General features: G+C 53.1%; 1 protein-coding gene across 1 annotated transcript in view; it reads right to left on the bottom strand.

Annotated features, from left to right (window-relative positions):
* Positions 1 to 19,476, bottom strand: part of SULT2B1 (sulfotransferase family 2B member 1) — a 29,098-nt gene that overhangs the window by 5,344 nt on the left and 4,278 nt on the right. The window contains exons 2-3 of the mRNA XM_008684662.2: positions 6,543 to 6,682; positions 930 to 1,138 (exon numbers count right to left, since the gene is read on the bottom strand). Coding sequence (XP_008682884.2) covers positions 930 to 1,138; positions 6,543 to 6,682 — 349 coding nt within the window. The remainder of the gene's footprint in view (positions 1 to 929; positions 1,139 to 6,542; positions 6,683 to 19,476) is intronic.

Raw genomic sequence — 19,476 nt, 5'->3', positions numbered from 1 at the left:
CCATCTCTGCATCGATCAGCAAATTACAGAGATGCGTGTCCAGCCCAGATCTGTCCTAGCAAATCCTGATTCAGTTACTTCCCTGCCCACTGGCAACCCCCACCCGGACACCCATGGGCCACAGCACAGCTCCCACCTTCCCCTGAGCCTCCCCTCCCGCAGCCCCCCATCCCAGGGGATGGCAGCTTCATCCTCCCAGCTGCTTAAGCCAAACACCACAGAGTCACCCTTGACTCATCTGTCTGACACCCACGCCCAATCTGTCACCAAATCCGGCTACCAGATCCACCTTCAAAACACACCCCAAACCCAGCCCGCTTCCTTCGCCTCCACGGCCACCACCCTGGTCTCGTCCACTGTCGCCTCCCGCCTGGACTAACCTGCCCTCACCCCCACGGTCTGTTCCCTACTTTGCGTCCAGAGGATGCCTGTGAAACCCTGAATGGGCTCCTGTTTCTCTGCTCAGAGCCCTGCCCTGGCTCGCGTCCCTCAGGGGACCAGCGAAGTTCCCACCACAGCCCACGCAGCCCTGCACAGTTGAGACCCTGTTACCTCCCTGACCTCACCTCTCCCCTTCTCCCCCTCGTTCACTTGGCTCTGGCCACACAGGCTTCCTTGCCAGCCTCAGGCATGCAACAGCCACCCCGGGGCCTTTGCACCTGCATTCCTGTGCCTGGAATGTTCTTCCCCCGGACACCCCCACACTTTGCTCCTTTCCGATGTGAATTTATCACCTTGGCGTCTTAAAGAGCGTCCTTATCTATTGTCTGCCTGTTACCCCTTAGCATGTGGGCTTACGTTACCGTGTGCTTATTAACTACTGAGCTAGATCGGGGCCAGGCACAGAGCAGGTGTTCAATAAACACGTGCCGAACCCATCAGTTCGCATGCTCTCTCCCCCACCCCAACGCCCCTCCCGCCTCCTGCACCTTGGCCGTGGAGTTGAAGAAGGCTTTGGTGAAGAGCTGGATGGGGAGGTGGGAACTCATGAGGCGGGGGCTGGGCTGGTCCGAGAGGCTGAAGGCACCCATGATGGTCTCACACCAGGGTGCCCGCTTCCAGATGGGCACCGAGTGGATCCAGGATGGGTCCCCGTCCTTCAGGATTAAGCTGAGGATCTCTATCATCCAGTTGGTGCCTGTCGGGAGATATTGGGCAAATCATATCCGAAGAGATCAGGATTTTCAGAGCAGGAACTCAAGGCTCAAAGAAACAAAGGCGGCCAAGGTGGCAAAGCTGGGAAGAGACGCGTGTGGCGGGGACTGGCTCACTGTCTACCCAACCCCATTTCATCTCCCTACCAGGAATACGACGGGACCACTCTTTCCTCGCCTCCCCTGCAGGTGCATGCAGGGACCACGTGACCGAGTTCTGGCCAAGTGAGTGCAGGTGGCAATGACATGTAGCCATTTCCAGGCCTGGCCCATAAACACCTCCTACGTGTCCCCCACCCCCACCCCCACTCTCTCTTCCCTCTCTGTGGCTGGATGCAGGGATGCCCCTGCAATCTGGGGCTCCCGGGGATGGCGGAGCCATAAAACGGAAAGAGCCAGAGTGCCCAAGACTGCATGGATTTCTCCCCACTTCGCTCCACGCATCCTGCACGGACTGGTGTTTAAAGGAATGACAAATAGGGCTCTAGGAGGCTCCGTGGCTGCGATCCTGAGGCTTATGTGTGCGGCAGAAGCATTCCGCTAGTCATACAGGAAGCTGGGATTAGGCGTCTGGGCTTAAAAATCTCAGCTCCTTTCACTGCCCCTTGATTTCTGGGGGGAGCCGCAAATGTCATGTAGCAGGAAGGGACCTCATCAATGACCCATTCTCAGGTCCGGATTCCAGGAGACTATAGGCAAGTCAGATGAGAAATAATAATAATAATCATGTTAACAGTCACCTATTATTAGTATTATATTGCCCTGGATTCTCTGTTTTGTTGTTGTCTTGTTTGTCTGGTTGTTGTTGTTTTTTAAAGATTTTATTTATTTATTTGGCAGAAAGGGAGAGAAAAAGATAGCACAAGCAGGGGGAGCTGCAGGCAGAGGCAGAGAGAGGAACAGGGAGCCCCATGCGGGGCTGGATCCTGCAACCCTGGGATCATGACCTGAGCCGAAGGCCGTCGCTTAACCGACTGAGTCACCCAGGCGCCCCTGTCTGTCTGCTTTTAAGTCATCTCTGCGACCAAAGTGGGGCTCGGACCCGCGACACGGAGATCAAGAGTCCCCCGCTCCACCAACCGAGCCAGTCGGGCGCCCCTATATTGCCTTGGATTCTAACAATAACCCTGCCCCGGTTCTCGATGCTCTGCCCCTGGCCTCCGAATCCACTCTGCGTTGCCCTGTTCTGGGAGTTGGGAGCCGGACACTGCGAACAGGTTCTCCTCCGGCGCCCAGCGCAGTGGTAACCTCTGCCGGTAGAGGGCGCCGGAGGAACCCTGCGGGAGGATGGGCTTCCCTTCGCGGCTGCCGAGCGCTCCTCCCCTCTGGCTCCCGTGATGGACAGCGGCCGGCAGTGCCCTGGACCCGGCGACACTTTCTGCACCCCCACCCCCACCAACCCGCGCCCCCAGCAGATTTCCTTGGGCGCTCTGCTTCCGCCCAGGGGAAGTGGCTGGCCGATCCCTGTATGGGCTCTTCCTGTATCCCCTGGGGTTCTCCTTACCCCCTTGGTGATTTAATCCTCCGTGACTAGTTCACAAACTCTTTTTTGCGGCTGTGCGGTAAAACAAGCACAACGCAAAACGTACCGATGTAACCATTTTTAAAGGGTCCAGCTCAGGGGCGCGAAGTGCGTTCAGGTGGTTGCGCAACCATCACCATCCGGCTCCAAGCGGCTTTGAGGAAAGCCCGCTGTTCAGGCAAGAGGCTTCTGCAACTTCGATGAAGGCAAATGTGGCCGTGGCCGTCAAGATCGCATATTCACAGACCCTTTGACCGAGCAATTCCATATCTAGGAGTTTTTTTCTACGGATAAATGCACAGGTGTACAAATGCTACACGCACCTGGGGCGGCATTGTGCGTGAAGTTTACACTGTGTCTAAAGGCAAAAGGTTGCAAACTAGTGAATACTCATCAGGCAGCAACTGTTTAAACAAGAACTCCTGCACATCCCAGGTTATGGAATACCGTGGAACTGTAAACAGACTAAACAAACAAGGAAGTTCTTTGTCTACAGTCCTAAGACGAGATGATGTCAAAATACAAGGAAAAAGAGGGGCGCTTGGGGGGCTCGGTCAGTTAAGCGTCCGACTCTTGATTTTGGCTCAGGTCAAGATCTCGGGGACATGAGATCGAGCCCCACATTGGGGGCTTAAGATTCTCTCTCTCTCCCTCTGCCCCTCCCCCGTCTAAAAACAATACAAGGAAGGGCATCTGGGTGGCGCAGTCGTTAAGCGTCTGCCTTTGGCTCAGGGCGTTATCCCTGCGTTCGGGGTTTGAGCCCCGCATCAGGCTCCTCGGCTGGTATCCTGCTTCTTCCTCTCCCGCTCCCCCTGCTTGTGTTCCCTCTCTCACTGGCTGTCTCTCTCTCCATCAAATAAATAAATAAAATCTTAAAAATAAAAAATCAATACATTTCAAATTAAAGAAAGAGGCTGAACTAATTGGACATCTATGGGCAAAGAACCTCACACTACACTTCATCCAATATACTCAAATTATCTTAAAATGGATCATCGATTTAAGTGTAAAATCTGAAACTATAAAACTTCTACAGGGAAACACAAAGGACGTCTTTATTTTATTTTATTTTATTTTTTTTTAAGATTTTATTTATTTATTTGACAGAGATAGAGACAGCCAGTGAGAGAGGGAACACAAGCAGGGGGAGTGGGAGAGGAAGAAGCAGGCTCATAGTGGAGGAGCCTGACGTGGGGCTCGATCCCGTAACACCGGGATCACGCCCTGAGCCGAAGGCAGACGCTTTAACCGCTGTGCCACCCAGGCGCCCCAAAGGACGTCTTTATGACCTGGGGTTAAGCAAAGATTTCCTAGCTATGACATCAAAATCTGACCCAGTAAAGAACACATTGACAAATTGGATTTCACCAAAATTAGAAACTTCTGCTTTGAGAAGACACTGGAGAGATAAGTCACAGGTGGGGAGAAAGTATTTGCAAAAGGCATATCTGATAAAGGGTTTGTACTCAGATTATATAAAGAACTCTCTGGGGGCTTGGCTGGTTCCGACGGTAGAGCATCTGACTCTTGATTTCAGGGTCATGAGTTCCAGCCCCACGTTGGGCGCGGAGCTTACTTAAAAAAAAAAAAAGAACTCTCTCGAAACTCAATAATGAGAAAACAAATGGTTTTGATTTTAAAATGGGGGAAAGACTTGAATAGACACTTTATCAAAGAAGATATGTGATTGGCCAATGAGCCAATGGAAAGATGTTCCCCATCATTAGCCAGCGGGGAAAGGCAAATTAAAACCACGGTGAGACAGCAATACATACCTGTTAGAACGGCGTAAAAACCAAACCCACCAACCAACAAACAAAAAAACCCCTGACAATATCAAGTGTTGGCAAGGAACACTTGGTTGGCAAGCTCACCGATGTTGCTGGTGAGAATGCAAAATGGTAGAGCCACTTTGGAAAAAGAGCTTGGCAGTTTCTTCTAAAGTCAGGCAAACCTACTTCCCATAGACTCTGCAATCTCACTTCTGAGTATTTACCCAAGAAGAATGAAAACATATTTCCATGCACAGACTTGTATGCAAAGCTGCATAGCAGCTGTATTCCTACCTACCCCAGTCTGGACACAACCCAAATGTCCTTCAACAGATGAATGGATAAACCGTGGTCTATCCAGAGAAAGGAATACTCCTTGGCAATAAAAAAAATTAAAAAAAAAAAAAAAACAATCAAACAAAGACCAAACAGCCTGGGTGAATCCAAAGTATATTACGCTGAGTGAAAGAAGCCAGACTCAAAAGACCACACATTGTAGGGTTCCATTTATATGAAATGTCCAGAATGGGCAAATCCATAGAGTTGGACAGCAGATTAATGGTGGCCATAGCTTGGAGTCGGGGATGTGGGGTTTGGGGAGTGATGGCGAATGGGTACGGGGTCTCTTGTTGGGAGGGTGAAACTGTTTCGGGATGGATTGTAGTGATGGTTGCACAACCCTGGGAATACATGACTACCGGAGAATCGTACACTTTAAAATGGGTAAATCGAGGGGCGCCTGGGTGGCACAGCGGTTAAGCGTCTGCCTTCGGCTCAGGGCGTGATCCCAGCATTGTGGGATCGAGCCCCACATCAGGCTCATCCGCTATGAGCCTGCTTCTTCCTCTCCCACTCCTCCTGCTTGTGTTCCCTCTCTCGCTGGCTGTCTCTATATCTGTCGAATAAATAAATAAAATCTTTAAAAAAAATAAAATAAAATGGGTAAATCGAATGGTGTGTGAACTCTATCTCAATACCCCTCACAGAACTCTATGCTGAAGAGGGTGAATATCGTATTTTGGAATGTTTCAAAAATGTTTTGAAAAAGAAATAAAGTAGTCGATCTCCATCATTGTAGAGAAGAAAAAGCTGAAGTCTGTCCCTTCTCTTGCTAAAAGCTCCCCGAGGGACTTTGAGTTAAGTCACCTCAGAGCCTCACCTTGGCTCCAAAGGGGATGCTTCATCAGCCCATGTGCCCTCAGCCTCATCGCAGCCTCACTGACCTTCTCTTGTCCCCTCAATCTCATTAAGCCTCCCCCTGACCCCAGGGCCTTTGCATGTGCAGCTTCTCAGTGTAGGACACACTTTCCCACTCAAACCCCTCTGCAGCTTCCAGGTCTGTGGACATGAACATCTTCTCCCCCACAAAGCCTGCCTTCATCCCCCAGACCATCTCTTATTATCTACATTCAATGTTCTCTGTACCCTTCCTTGGGGGCACCCACCCCAACCCTAATGATAGAGTAATATAAGTGATTGCATATTGAAATGAAATCTGTCCGTCCCAGCAAATTGACAAATGTCTCCCCTAGTCACAGGTGTGTCTCCACACATGGCCGATGACCAATAAGCAGCTTTTCAGTGATGGAATGGAGAAAATTAAGAGCATCCCTTTCCCCCTCCCTCCTTCTCCGCCCCCTTCCTTCCTCCAATATTTTATTATGTGCCGTGCACTGTTTTAGGCTCAAAGAACACAGCAGTGATCCAGACACACTAAACCACCCGCCCTCAAAGAGCTCATGTTCCAGTGGGGAAAACAGAGAATAAATCAACAAACTAAAACACAGTATGGTGGCTGGTGGCGACAGGTGCTAGGACGGAAAGTAGCAGCTAGTTAAGGGGACAGAGAGGGACAAGGTGGCTTAGCTGGGAGGTCAGGGAAGGCTTCTCTGAGGACAGGAGAGCCCATGGGGGCGGGGAGGAAGGAGCGACACCTGGCGGAGGGACCCGCTGGTGCAAAGGCCAAGCTCATCCCAGTTCTGAGCAGATCCAGACACCCCACCCCCATCCCGGCTCTTTCCGCTTCCCCTTCCCCTCCGCACACCCTTCTCAGGCTCAGTGGCCGCCACCCCAGCCGCCCCTCCCAGCAGGTACCTGACTTGGGGTAGGTGATGATGAAGATGTCGTCGTCCTGCACATCAGCGTTCTCCACCATGCGGATGCTCTCGGGTGAGTAGATGCCGACGGGGAAGGGGATGCCCTTGTACCTGAAGTATTCGCCTGACAACTTCTGGCTGTAGGAGTGTGGGGGAGACATCATGAGGACTGGGGAGGAGGTGAGGACAGGAGTCATTTCTGGAGGGTTGGAGGGTGCAGAGGAATCTCAGGGCAGGAGGGAGGGTGAGGAAGAGGCAGGTGAGGGGCGCCCCACTCCCTTGTGGAACCCTGACAACATTTCTTCATCTGCAAGGTGGGGATGGTTTGCCCAAACCCCACAACAATCCTATGAGGTCACGACGATTATTAGCCCCCTTTTACGAATGAAGAAAGCGAGGCACAGAGAGGTTGAATGACTTTCCCAAAGCCACACAGCCGGTGGGACACGGAGCACCTCACATCTGTAAAGTGGGGCTAAGTGCTTCCCCACATTGACTCTTTGCCCCAACCATTGAGGAAGAGGCTAAGTCGCCACCCCATTTTACCAACAAGGACACCGAGGCTGCAGAAGTTATGTGCCCTGCCCACTCCTTCCTGTAATGCCACAGAGCGGCAGAGCGCACCTGAGAAACCCAGTCCAGGGCTTACCGTGAAGCTGGAACAGTTTCGTTTTGTTTTTTTACGATTTTATTTTTAAGTAATCTCTACGCCCAACATGGGGCTCGAACTTACAACCCTGAGATGGAGAGTCGCCTGCTCTACTGGCTGAGCCAGTCGGGCTCCCCGAAACTGAAACAGTCTCAAGTTTCAAGCCCCTCACTCGAGCTGCCTTTCCAAAACCCTCGCGATGGGTCCACAAAGCCATAGACGGAAATAAAATTTTCCAAAGCGAGATGTTCTAAGAGCAATCCATTCGATCCGCTGTATCTTTCCATGACGGCCTCCCCCGGGGTCTCCTGCCCCTGGCGCGTCAAGAGGAGTGGGTATTGGGGGGCCCTGGCTAAGGTGAAGTGGAGGTGGGGAGACATTTTCCCGAGCTTCCCCCGGGTATTTATGGGGTCCGCGGTCACGCCTGTCCATGCATGGCTGCGTTCCCTCTAGGCGGCTGGCTGCAGGAATTCGCAGGAGTCACATCATGACATCGCTTGTCGTGGGGCACCTGACACGGAAAGGATGAGGTGGAGGAGAAGACCCACGTCTGAAGTGCCAGAAGCTAGTCTGTGTCCTTTTTCTGGAATGTGTGGAGGGTTTGTCAGCTTTCAAAATGAGGCAAGTTGCTAATAATTCTCTTTCTCATCCTAAATAAACATCCCCTCTCCCTGCGGCCGGAGTCACACACACTCGTTCTTTTCCTTCAGGAGAACCCCCTTTGCACGGTACAAGCTTCCAGCCCCACAGAATCCGAGCCGCCCATTCGGAGCCGCCACGCTGGGCTACTTTCCGTTCATGCCTCGTTAAAGTACACTGAGGACAACCCACTGAACTGGGAAAAAAAAAGTATGTGTGTAAGTAGGTTATATTGTCTGTGGATTTCACTTTGGGATGGTGAAGAGGCTATTACTAATATTCTGTTACATAAAGAGGGTTGGGGACCACACAGACGAAACTCAGAAACACAACGTTGGGTGAAGGACAGGCCACAAAAGGGTCTGGACCCCATGATTTCAATTATGGGAAGTTCAAATACAGGAAAAGTGCTAGAAGGTTCTAGAAGGTGCTAGAAGTTGCCAGAAGGTGGGGCAGCAGTTTATTTTGGGGGGTTTGGTGGACTGTGAGGTGGGGGCTGGTTACGTGCTGTGCCTACTTTGCAAAATTCCTTGAGTTGTTGACCAAAGCTCTGTGGACAGCAGTCCTATGAGTTTTACCTTAACAAAATATTCAGTGAATGCATGGATAAGGCATTAAAGGGCGGGGGGAGGCCTTCCCACTAAAACAACTGTTTCTGGTAAAAAGGAGGCAAAGTGCGGGGCCTGACGAGGTTGAAAACCTAGCTGGCTTGGGACGCCTTTTCTGTTCCTCCTCCTCTGCCCAGTTGACAGTTGAGCAAATGGAGGTCCACTGAAGGCTATGACTGGCCCGGGGCGGCGGGGGGCAGGATCCTTCCTGAAGACCTCTACCAGCTTCGGAGATCTGAGGAATGGGGAGTTTCTCCAAGGCCGGCACCAGGGTCAGGCTTGGAGGAGAAGAATAGAAGCTAAAGAACTGTGTACCCTCCGCCTGGGGTTGCTGGAGGGTTTTGGGGAGCCCAGCGGAAGCTCAGCCAGCCGGGGTCTCCCAGGGGCAGTGTCCCGAGCTGGGCCCGGAAGGGGAGAAGCTGGTGTATGGGCTACCGCCTGCTGGCAAAGGCCCCTTTATCCCTGACTGGGGGCAGTTCCCATGGAGACAGGGAGGGAGGGTTGGTCACCTCACAGGTTGTGGGGGGCGCGTTGCAGGCCTTGAGTAACCACAGTGGTACAGGCCTGAGGAAGAGTGCAGCCCTGGGGCTGGACATGGCTTTGGCACTTCCTGTTCGAGCTGAGGCCCCATACTTCATCCCTCTGTGCCTCAGTTTCTTCAATGGTGAAAGGGAGACAGGAGAAGTAGCAGTGTCTTGATGAAGGGCATTAACTCTGAAGCCAGAATATGGGGTTTTGAATTCTGTGTCCCACCGGCTGTGTGGCTTCGGGCAAATCAATCGACCTCTCTGTGCCTCCTCCGTTTTTTATCCATAAAATGGGGGTAGTAATAATCAGTACCTCCTACGGTTGTTGTGAGCACGTAGAAAGTACTCGACGCCGACCCCGAGATCAAGAGTCTCACGCTCCACCACGGAGCCGGCCAGGCGCGCCTCCCATTATTGTTGTGATTCACGGTAATAGAGGCAAAGGTGGGCATTGCGTGCGTCCAGAGGAGGGGCTGCTTAGCACAGCGTTGTAGTGACGTCACTGCGCAGTGACGACGTCAGCTTCCCTACAGGGTGAGGGTGGGCGTGGAATTAGTGACGTCACTGGTTGCCAGGCAGATTAGCCCAGGGGGTGGGTGCTTGGAGGCGGTCAGTTCCCATTAGACAGATAGGCAGCTAAGTGCCTTGGTCTTGGCGCTCTCCGCTCTCCTCACCTCGCTGAGCCTCAGTTTCCTTATCTGTCCCATGAGGATAATGGTCATCTCCACCTCAGGGTTTTCATCCTACCTGAGGATTAAAAGGGATAGTTTAGGGGCACCTGGGGGGCTCAGTCGGTGGAGCGGCTGCCTTCGGCTCAGGTCATGATCTCAGGGTCCTGGGATGGAGCCCCACATTGGGCTTCTCCCTCTGCCTGCTGCTCCCCCTGCTTGTGCTCTCTCTGTCAAATAAATAAAATCTTTACAAAATAAAAATAAAAAGGACAATCTAAGTTAGGCGCCTGGCTCCTGGTAAACAGCGGGGAAGCCGAAGCTCCCTTTGGTGGCAGCGCTGTTTCCGTCCTTGATCTGACAGCCGCTCGGAGACATGTCCTCCCCAGTTGATAGGAGAGGAAAAGGGAGATGCCAACAGGGAAAAGATCCCGTGCCCTTTAGGAGTCCCTGAAATAGTCACTGATGGCGTGAATGAATAAGTACGAGGGGGTCCCCCTCCCAGCGCCCCCAGCACTGACAGCCTCCACAGCGGGGGTCCATGCCCCACCCCAGGGGGCCACGTCCTTGGTGCGCCACCTGTTTCTGACTGACCGAATGCATGTGGGAGGGAACAGAGGCATTGACCAAGAAAAAAGCGAGGAAAAGTCAAAGAGCTTTCGCGACGTCCTTTCACCTGCCTCAGCCCTTCTCAGCGACCCCGCTCTTCAGAATCCCCTGCCCAGCCCTTTAGAGATGCCCACAGCCGGGCCCCCTTGCAGGCCAGCAGCGTCTAGACCTTACCAGTGCACCCTCAGAGCCCAGAACAACCAATTGCTCATGAAATAAACAATCGAGGCGCGAACGCCGCCTCCCTGCTCGTGCCGAGGCTACAGATGGGACAATGGAAGGAAGGGAGAGTGACTTGTCCAAGGCCACATGAAGCAAGTCCCAGGCAGAGCTGGGATTTGAATCTCAACCCTGCAGGCAGTTTCCCCTGTGCAATGAGCACTCTTCCCAACTCCAGGCCTTCACATAGGCCGGTCCTCCTGCCAGGAATGCCGTCCNCGCCCTTGTCTGCTGGAGCGCGGAGGCCGGGGTGCCCCCACCCCATTCCTGCGTGGCCCAGTCTCACTGTGTGTCCTCTAACAGGTGCTGTGTGCCTTCATCCCCAGCTTGTAAATCAAATCTGGCCCCAGGGTGACTTTTCTTTCCCGGGGTGACAAGCCCGTTTTGTTCCCACACCACGTCCCGGGGCCTGGCTGGCTGCTGTCGCTTGACTGGAGCCGAGGAATGAAGGTGACAATGGAGCTGGGTCTGAGTCTGGCAGCAGGAGAGACTGCAGACAGCGCTGGGGCCGCACGATGGGAAGTTGGCCGAGCACCTGCTTAGCCCCGTCATTGGTGCCTGACCTGGTCCACCCTGCTCGGGAGACCCCAGGATGCGAGGCTCTAAGAATGGGCCAACTCATCGACCCTCCAGCCTCCCCGCCCAGCCCTGGCCCTCTCTCTCTCTGCTCTCCTCTCCAGCTCTGGTCTCCTCCTCGCCCTCTCGCCCTCCAGCCAGCCCCCTCCGTCCCTTGGCCTCCAGTCCCTCCCACCTGTCCATCCGGCATGTGGCCGCAGCCCCTCAGCCTGGAACTCAAGGCCCGCTGTCACCCAGGCCTGCCCATTCCTCTGGCCTCCTCCGACCTGAAAGACCACGTCTGACTTCCCTCTGGCCCCAGCAGGGGAGGAAGGGCAGGGGAGCCACGCATAAAGAAAATCTATGCCAAGGGCATACGTTATCAGACTTCTCCCAGAACCCCATGAAGTGGGTATGGAGAGCACTACTTTGAGCTGGAAAGAATGGAGGCCCAGAGAGGTTAATATATTTCCCTAAGGTCACACAGCAGTCTTCCTAGGCGGTCTCAGCAAGTACTTGTCAATGAGCCTCCACCCCTTCCTCTGCGGCTAGAGCACCGTGTGCCAGTCACGTTCAGTGTTTTAGCCCCAGGGCCTGGCACGCAATAGGTGTGCAAGAAACAAATCCGTGCCCAGCTCAGATCCCTAGAGGCAGCCCAGGCCACAGTGGGGAAGGAAGATGGGCTGAGGTTGGATAGACTTGGATTTGAACTCAGGCTCTGCTCCCAACTTGCTCTGGCACCTTGAGTACATGGCTTACCCTCTCTGGGGCCTCGGGATGAGGAGGATAGGAAGGCTTCCCTCGACGGAACTTGATAAAGATTAAAAGCCACCCCGCCTCTAGACTGGACTTTAGTCGCCTCCTTCCTGATCTCCCTGCTTCCACAGCCCTGCACCCCGGCAACAGCTCTCCCCACTGTTAAAAACTAAGTAGGCTCTTGTCTCTCTTCTGCTCCAACCCCCCCCCCCGCCTCCCTCAGAGAAAAAGCAATGTCCTCGCCATGAATACGAGGCCCTACAAGAGCCGCCCAGACCCTTCTGCCTTAATTTTCACCCCCACCCCTCGCTTACTGCTCTCCTTGCTGGTCCTCCAACCCCTCAGGCCAAGGCCTGCCTCAGGGCCTTTGCACTGACTGTCCTCTCTGTCTTCCATCCGGGCCTGGGATTAGCACCCTCACCTCCTGCCTCTGCTCCCACAGACAGCACCGCTGCACCTCATCGGTGAGGCCTCACCCGACACCCTGTTTATAATTCAGCCCTACCCCAGCCCCTCACCCTGCTTTGTCTTCCTCACACGCTGGGCACCTTCTGGGCCGCTCTCACGGCTTATGTATCTCTTTGATTGTTTATTGTCTTCCTTCTCCGCTTGCATGTAAGCTCCGTGAGACCAGGGATTATTTATTTATTTATTTATTTTTGGGTCCGTCTTTTTTGCCAGTGTATCCAATACACAGAGCAGCCCCTCCGTCCAGATTTGTTGAAGAAATCAGATTCATGCTGGGAGCGCTGCCTGGCACAGTGCTCCCCACGGCGTTATGGGCCTGGCTTCCTTTATTCCCTCAACACCCCTAGGAGACAGGTGGTATTACCATCTTCCCCTTACAGATGGGAGATGGAGGCACAGAGAGGCAGAGTCACTTGGCTGATGTCACACAGCCACAGCTGGCAGAGATGGGTTTTGAACCCAAGCAGTGTGGCCCCACAGTTTGACCCGTCACCAGCCAGGGCCGTGGGGTAGCGCCTCTAGGCCCCTGCATTTGGGGCTCCCCAGGTGTGCTCCTTTCTGGGCAGGGGTTGTAGGCGGTGGTCAAGGAGACATAGGTTTGGCCTTGGGGAACTCACGTAACCTCTCCGAGTCCATCTCCACCTCCCTCCCCTTGGTCACGGGAGTGTTTAACTCCCAGGGGAATAATATTACATTATATACTGTGTATTCATATATCTCATTGAGCTATATATTTTTTCAAGATTTATTTATTTATTTGAGAGACAGAAAGAGAGCAGGGGGAGAAGCAGAGGGAGAGGTAGAGAGAGAATCCCAAGCAGACTCCGTGCTGAGCGCGGAGCCCGATGCGGGACTCGATCGCACGACCCCGAGATCACAACCCAAGCCGAAACCGAGAGGGGGACGATCCACTGACCGCCCAGGCGCCCCCGAACTATCTTAACACAAGCAGATTTCAAGCCAGAGTCTCTTCCCGTCCTGGGTGTTCACCCAAGAACAACAAATGTTATGTTCGTACAAACAACTGTACTCACATATTCATAGCGACACTGTTCACAATCGCCCCAAACTGGGAACAACCCAGACAGCCTCCAACGGGTGAGCAGGTCAACAGCGGTCCATCCACACCAGGGGACACTACTTGGCAATGACAAGAGACAGACCGCTGAGCCCCACAACCGCATGGACGTGTCTTGAAGATGCCGCGGGAAGAAGCCAGACTCCGGAAGGCACGTCCGTGTAGCCCCATCCGTAGGACGGCGGCCCCCACGGACGTCTACACCCCAATCCCCAGAGCCTGACTGTGTTACACTGCACGGAAAAGGGGATCTCGAGGCTATGATTCTGGTCAGCATTTCGAGATGGGGAGATTATCGGGTGGCCCTAAATTTAATCACAAGGGTCCTTCTGAGAAGGAGGGAGGAGGAGAGGAGCAGTGGTCACAGAAGCCGAGGTCAGAGAGCAGAGAGTTTGGAAGATGCGGGCGGGCAGCTGGCTTTGGAGACGGACAAAGGAGCCATGAGCCATGGAACGCAGGAGGCTTCTAGGAGCTTCTAGGAGCTGGAAATGCACAGAAGGACCCGATTCTCCCGAGAGCCTCCGGGAGGAACGCCGCCCTGCTGCCCCTCAGATCTGAGCCCGTCAACACCGATTCAGACTTCTGAGCTCTGCAAGAGTAGGGACTTGGGTTTGTATGGCTTGAGGCCACTCGTCATGTGGTCATTTGTTGTCGCCACAACAGGGAACATGACATTTTCGCAATGACAAAGCTGTATGGACAGAGACTAAACCGGGGGTGGGGGGCGCGGTGGGGGGAGAGGGCAGTCGGGGATGAGGGGGCCTGACCTCAAAGGGATGATGGGACGGTTCTGATGGTGGGGATGGTTATACAAATCCCACGTGTACTAAGATTCATAGAACTATACACTCCCCCTAAACACACACAAAAGTCAACTTTATAATTTTCTTTAAAGGGCCTCGTTCATATAAATGCTTAATGCCCATTAGCCGTTATTAAAACAAAACATCCTGTTTGCCAGTGTCCCTCTTGGCAACTCTGGGATGGGCAGAGAAGGACGCCTGCCTATGTTACAGGCCTCCCTTGGATTTGCTGTGTGACCTGAGGCTACTCGCAAGCCCTCTCTGGTCTCCTATCAAGAATGAGCAGTGGCAGGGGGAACAGGGACCTCTTTTCCAGGGACTTTCCAGTCTGATGTCCAAGGAGAGCTCTCCATCCCTGGGAGCTTTAGGCCTTTCCGCCTGAGATGGGGCAAATTGATTCGTTCAGCCCACAAGTATTTACTGAGCACCTACTCTGAGCCCAGCGCTGGGAGATACAAGAGCAAAGCGAAATGACCAAAAAGCCCTACTGCAATTTGTGTTCGAATGGACAAAAACGAGCCCAAAATGTTTTAATGTGGGTGCGCGTGTGTGTTTTTTAAAGATTTTATTTTTAAGTAACCTCGACACTCAACGTGGGGCTCGAACTCACAACCCCGAGACCAAGAGGCGCACGCTCCACCCACTGAGCCAGCCGGGCGCCCCTGAACCCCCAATGTTTTCAATGTGGAATGCCGGATGGTGATGGGGAACACGGAGCCGGTGGGGGGTAGAGAGCATCTGGAGAAGGTTGCAGGTTTAGATCCATGGAACAGGAAGTAGTAACCAGGGGAAGCGCCTGTGCAAAGGAGGTGACAGGATCCGCGGCTAGGGTTCTGGGGTCTGCCTGGGGCTGGAGCTGCTCCCCTTCCTGGGCGCGGCCCCAGCCTTCAGGAATGCAAGCTGGCTGCAGGATGTCTCCTAGCAGCCCAGCCGGCTGTCCTGCTGACTCACGCTGGGCGCCTGTGGTCAACCTGCCTTTCTCTGGGGAATGCTGCCAAGCCTCCCTGAGCCTGAGCTGGGTTCAACGTGCCCCATTCCCAGAACACACTGTACAGGTCCCAGGCCAGCCACCATGTCTTTGGTGGCTCTCCGTGGCAGGAGTACCTTTCCCTCACCTCCTGAAATTCCGCTTGGAACGCATCTGGGCAAGCATCCGCATCTCCCCTGGGCACCTCCATCCCAGCGCAATGACTCACGCCTTGGCCAGAGTACAGAGAAACAGGCTCTTTTCACTTGCCTGCTCTTGGCAGGAGAGCAATTAGACTAACCTCTTTGGGAGATCACTTGGCAACATTTTAATTATGCGACCACCTCCGCTAAAGCAGGAGACACCCCCCTGTGTCTGCGCATTGTTCCTCATTTCCTCCTCCTGTTTGCTTCTTTCGCAGCCCTTTTAACACTTAGTAACTAATTTCTTTGGCTAGTGACTTCTTAAAATCAGTCGGCCCTACTCGCAGAGGGGCGCTAGGAGGGACTCCTACCGTGTCCCACCTCCAAGAAACATTGTCTGACATTCGGGCACTACTCCCATAGTACCCGTTGGAGGTGCAAGTGAACGTGACCCCCCAAAATTTACGGATTAGATCGGCGGCCTTGAGGGGGTGCCAATTAAATATATACCAGGATGTTTATTGCAAGATCATTTACAAGCAAGACTTGAAACAGCACAGGACTGGGTAAATACATCAGGGCCCCACAAACCCTGGAACCCGGCCATTCAAAAGGAGGCGTTATTTCTTTAGAGGGATGGGGCTCCCGCGGCTCTTTCTCAAAGCCCAGGGCCCTTCCTGTTTGCGCATTACACTGAACATAAACACCCTCTATTAGAAGAAAATCCCTTAAGCAAATATGGGAATGTTTACAATGACATGTTCCGATGTCTGCAGCTTACTTTGGAAACATATCACAAATAAGGATGGACGGACGGACAGAAGGATGCTCTGATACGTGGTAAGACACATCAAATACAATTTTAGCGGTGGTAGGTATAGGGATGTTCGTGGATAATTCTTCCAAGGGTTTTTTTTTTTTTTTTAAATATGTTTGGACATTTTCACACTGAAAGATTGGAGGGGTAAGGAGGTGGTATTTATCTGGCAAGATGTCCCAGATATCACAAAAGGCCAGAAGGTATGAAGTAATATCTTGCAAAGTGGCTGGACCCTGCCCTTGGCGGGTGGGACCAGACACGTCTTGGGGGACGTGGGAGCCACAGGTGGCAGAGCCCGGGGCCCCAAACACGTGGCCCCGTGACACAAAACGCTTGTGGCTGGGGCTGGGGTGTGAGCCTTCAATGAATTTCTACCGCGTTAAGCACCCCAAGTGGGAGGATGTTTAAGTCTGCCAGCCTTCCTTAGTAGGGCGCATGCGTCCTTTTCTTTCTCTTTAGAAAATCTAATTAGGAAAATAACAAATTCTTGGATCATATCTCTGTATCTTTTGATCATCTGGGTTTATTAATAAGTTAATGGGTCTCTCCCAACAATGCCTTTGCCAGCCTCAGGGGATCCCAGTACTACCAGTTTGGTGAGTAACTTAACTGCTTATAGAAGCACATGCAAGCATTCACAGTGTGAGTGCTCTGATTTCTCCCCCTCTTCCCCCTCCTCCCCCTCTTCTCCTCTCCCTCCTCCCCCTCTTCTCCTCTCCCTCCTCCCCTCCCCCTTCTCCTCCTTCTCCTCCCTCTTCTCCTCCCCTCCCCCTCCTCCTTCTTTTCCCTCTTCCCCTCCCCCTCCTCCCCCTCTTTTCCTCCTCCTCCCCTTTCCCTCCTCCTTCTGCTCCTCCTCCTCCCCCTCCTCCTCCCCCTTTCCTCTCTTTCTTCTAAAAACTATTGATTTCATACCTTACGCCTTACCCTGCACCTTGCTTATTTTTTAGGTCAATCTACAGCCGTCTCGTTCTGTTTAAAAATAGCTGCAAGATATCCCACTTCCATCCTTTTAAAATTATTTTCCTTTTGACAAAACGTATTAATCTTAAGTGAATTTTGACAAACGCATATCCTCCTGCGATTCCCAACTCCTAGCAAGACACAGAAGAGCCCCGCGCCCCAGAAAGTTTCCTGGTGCCTCCTCCGATTCTGTCCCCGCCCCTGCCCCAGCCGTGACCTCTGTACCGAGTGTTTCTCAGAAATAGAGTTGTCTGGTGTTGGGTGTTCCAGAACTTTCATCTTATAGAATGTACTCCGGCATCTGGCTTCTTTTGCTCAGCACAACGTTCCTGACATTCATGGATGTTTGTGTGTAGGTTAGAGTTTTTTTCCCTTCTGTGGCTGAGTCGAATTCCTCTGTGTGAATAAATCACAGGGTGCGTAATCCATTTCCCTGTTTTTGGCTGTTTTCAGATCGGGCTATTATGCCGAAAGCTGCTGCACCCACCCCGGTCTTTGGGTGGCCCAACGTTCTCATTTCCTTGGGCAAATAACCGGGAATTGGAATTGCTCAGTCATAGGGTGGGGGTCTTATTGTTTGCATTTCGTAACCATGCATTTTAAGTTCTGATGGGGTAAAATCCCCCCCCCCGTTTCCTTCCCCCACCTCCCGCACTTCTTGCACATTTCAAATCCACCCCAACTTTTAAGTAACTTTAAAAAAATTTGAAATTTATCACTTTGATATATCACTTTCCTAAGGATAATAGTAATGCAGACAAATCTAGTTAAAGAAATTAATCACTCTCTTCAAATTCTCAGAGTTCTTTGTACTGCTGCCCGGGCTTTGTCCCTCAAAGGCCAGCAGATTCATTGCGCCCCCATTGGCTTGCACAGCCCCCACCTCTCCAAGGCCCCCGCGCCAGCATGGTCAGTGCTGTTCTGTTCCCACCACCGAGTTCTTCTTGTTCCCTGCACACTCTATGCTCCACCGCCTCTCAGATCTCTTGTGTGCCATGCCTTTAGCCTGAGGCTCTTCGTGACTTTTCTTTCCTTTCTCTGTAATGCTCCCCCCTCCTCCTTCCAACATGCATTTATTAAGCTCCTACTATGTACCTATCCTGGCCCTTGGGCCACTCACAGCCTGCAGCCACGCCAGCCAACAGAACTTTCTGGAATGATGGAGACAGTCCGTTCTGCACTGCCCAGGATGGCAGCTGCGGACCCTGTGGGGCCCACGGAGCCCTTGAAACGGGGCCGTAGCAACAGGGGGCCCTTTCAATTGTATTTGCTTATTATTGATTTCAACTGTCACCCGGACACTCAATTCCAATTACTAGAAATCTTTTTGGGCGGGTTTGGAACAACTCAGACCTGGGGATGGGGATGGGCTTTTTCGAGCTGTAACGCGTGAGATCTAGAAGCAGATCAGCTCTTCCTGATGGAAGGTTGGCATCTCGGAGCAAAAGCCCACTCGGTCCCAAAGGCTTCGCGTACAAAGCATGTAAAATATTTCATTGATAATTTTTTCTATTGGTTCTGTGTTGAAATGGTAGTGTTTCAGATATATCGGGTTAAATAAAATATAGAATTAAAATGATTTTTGCCTGTGTCTTTTGCCGCTTTTTTTTTTTAATGTGGCCCTGAGAAAATGTTTACCTCGGGAGCTCACACCATGCCCTCTGTGGTCCACCCTCCGGCGTCGGTCTGGAAGGCGGACAGACCACCGACTCACTGGTCCCCTCGTGAAGGTGATTCCTGCACAGGGACAGCCCTTTCCTGCAGTCTGAGGACTCCTGTCCGAACCCTTTCTCCAGGGGCTTCAGAGCGAGACCCTGGGAGTGCATCTCTGATGTACGGGGCTTCTGTAGGCCTCAGTGTCCCCATCTGGAAAATGGGAATCCCAACCTGGGCGGCCTCACAGGGCTGTTCAGAGGATCCAAGGAGCTAACCCACACAAAGCCCTCGAGGAGCCTGGCGCATGCTGAAGGCTCCGGAAGGTTCTAATTACCACCATTCTTCACCCTGGCCCCACCCTTCCCGGCACCTGAGTTCCTGGCTCAGGAGGGGGTCACGGGATTTGGAGAAGGAGGAAGGAAAAAAAAAAACCACACAAACCCTGACTCAGCAGAGAGCACCGGGTCTGGCCCATCCCCGGGCAGCACCCGCTGCTCCCGTTTCACAGACGCGCAGCTCCAAGCGCCCCTGTCTGCCCCGCGGGTCCCAGCCAGCGAGTGACGCGGGCAGGATCTTAACTGAGGGTTGCCTGCTTGCAGACTTCGGGACTCTGGCCTTCTTGCCTACAGTGGCAAAGTCCTGACATCTCTCTTGGGGCCTCTGATCCAGGCCTCCCCAGCAACACCAGCGCCCCCCTCCTTGCCCTGGCATTCGATGCCACCAGAGTCCACCGAGGTGCCACTCTCCCTCCCACAGAGCGCCCCCCCCCCCCCCCCCCCCCCCCCCCCCCCCCCCCCCCCCCCCCCC

The sequence above is a fragment of the Ursus maritimus genome, unplaced genomic scaffold, assembly GCF_017311325.1.
Source record: "Ursus maritimus isolate PB19 unplaced genomic scaffold, ASM1731132v1 scaffold_19, whole genome shotgun sequence".
NCBI classification, from domain to species: domain Eukaryota; kingdom Metazoa; phylum Chordata; class Mammalia; order Carnivora; family Ursidae; genus Ursus; species Ursus maritimus.
Note: the sequence above shows the minus strand (reverse complement) of the source record. Positions and strands in the feature narration are given on the sequence as shown.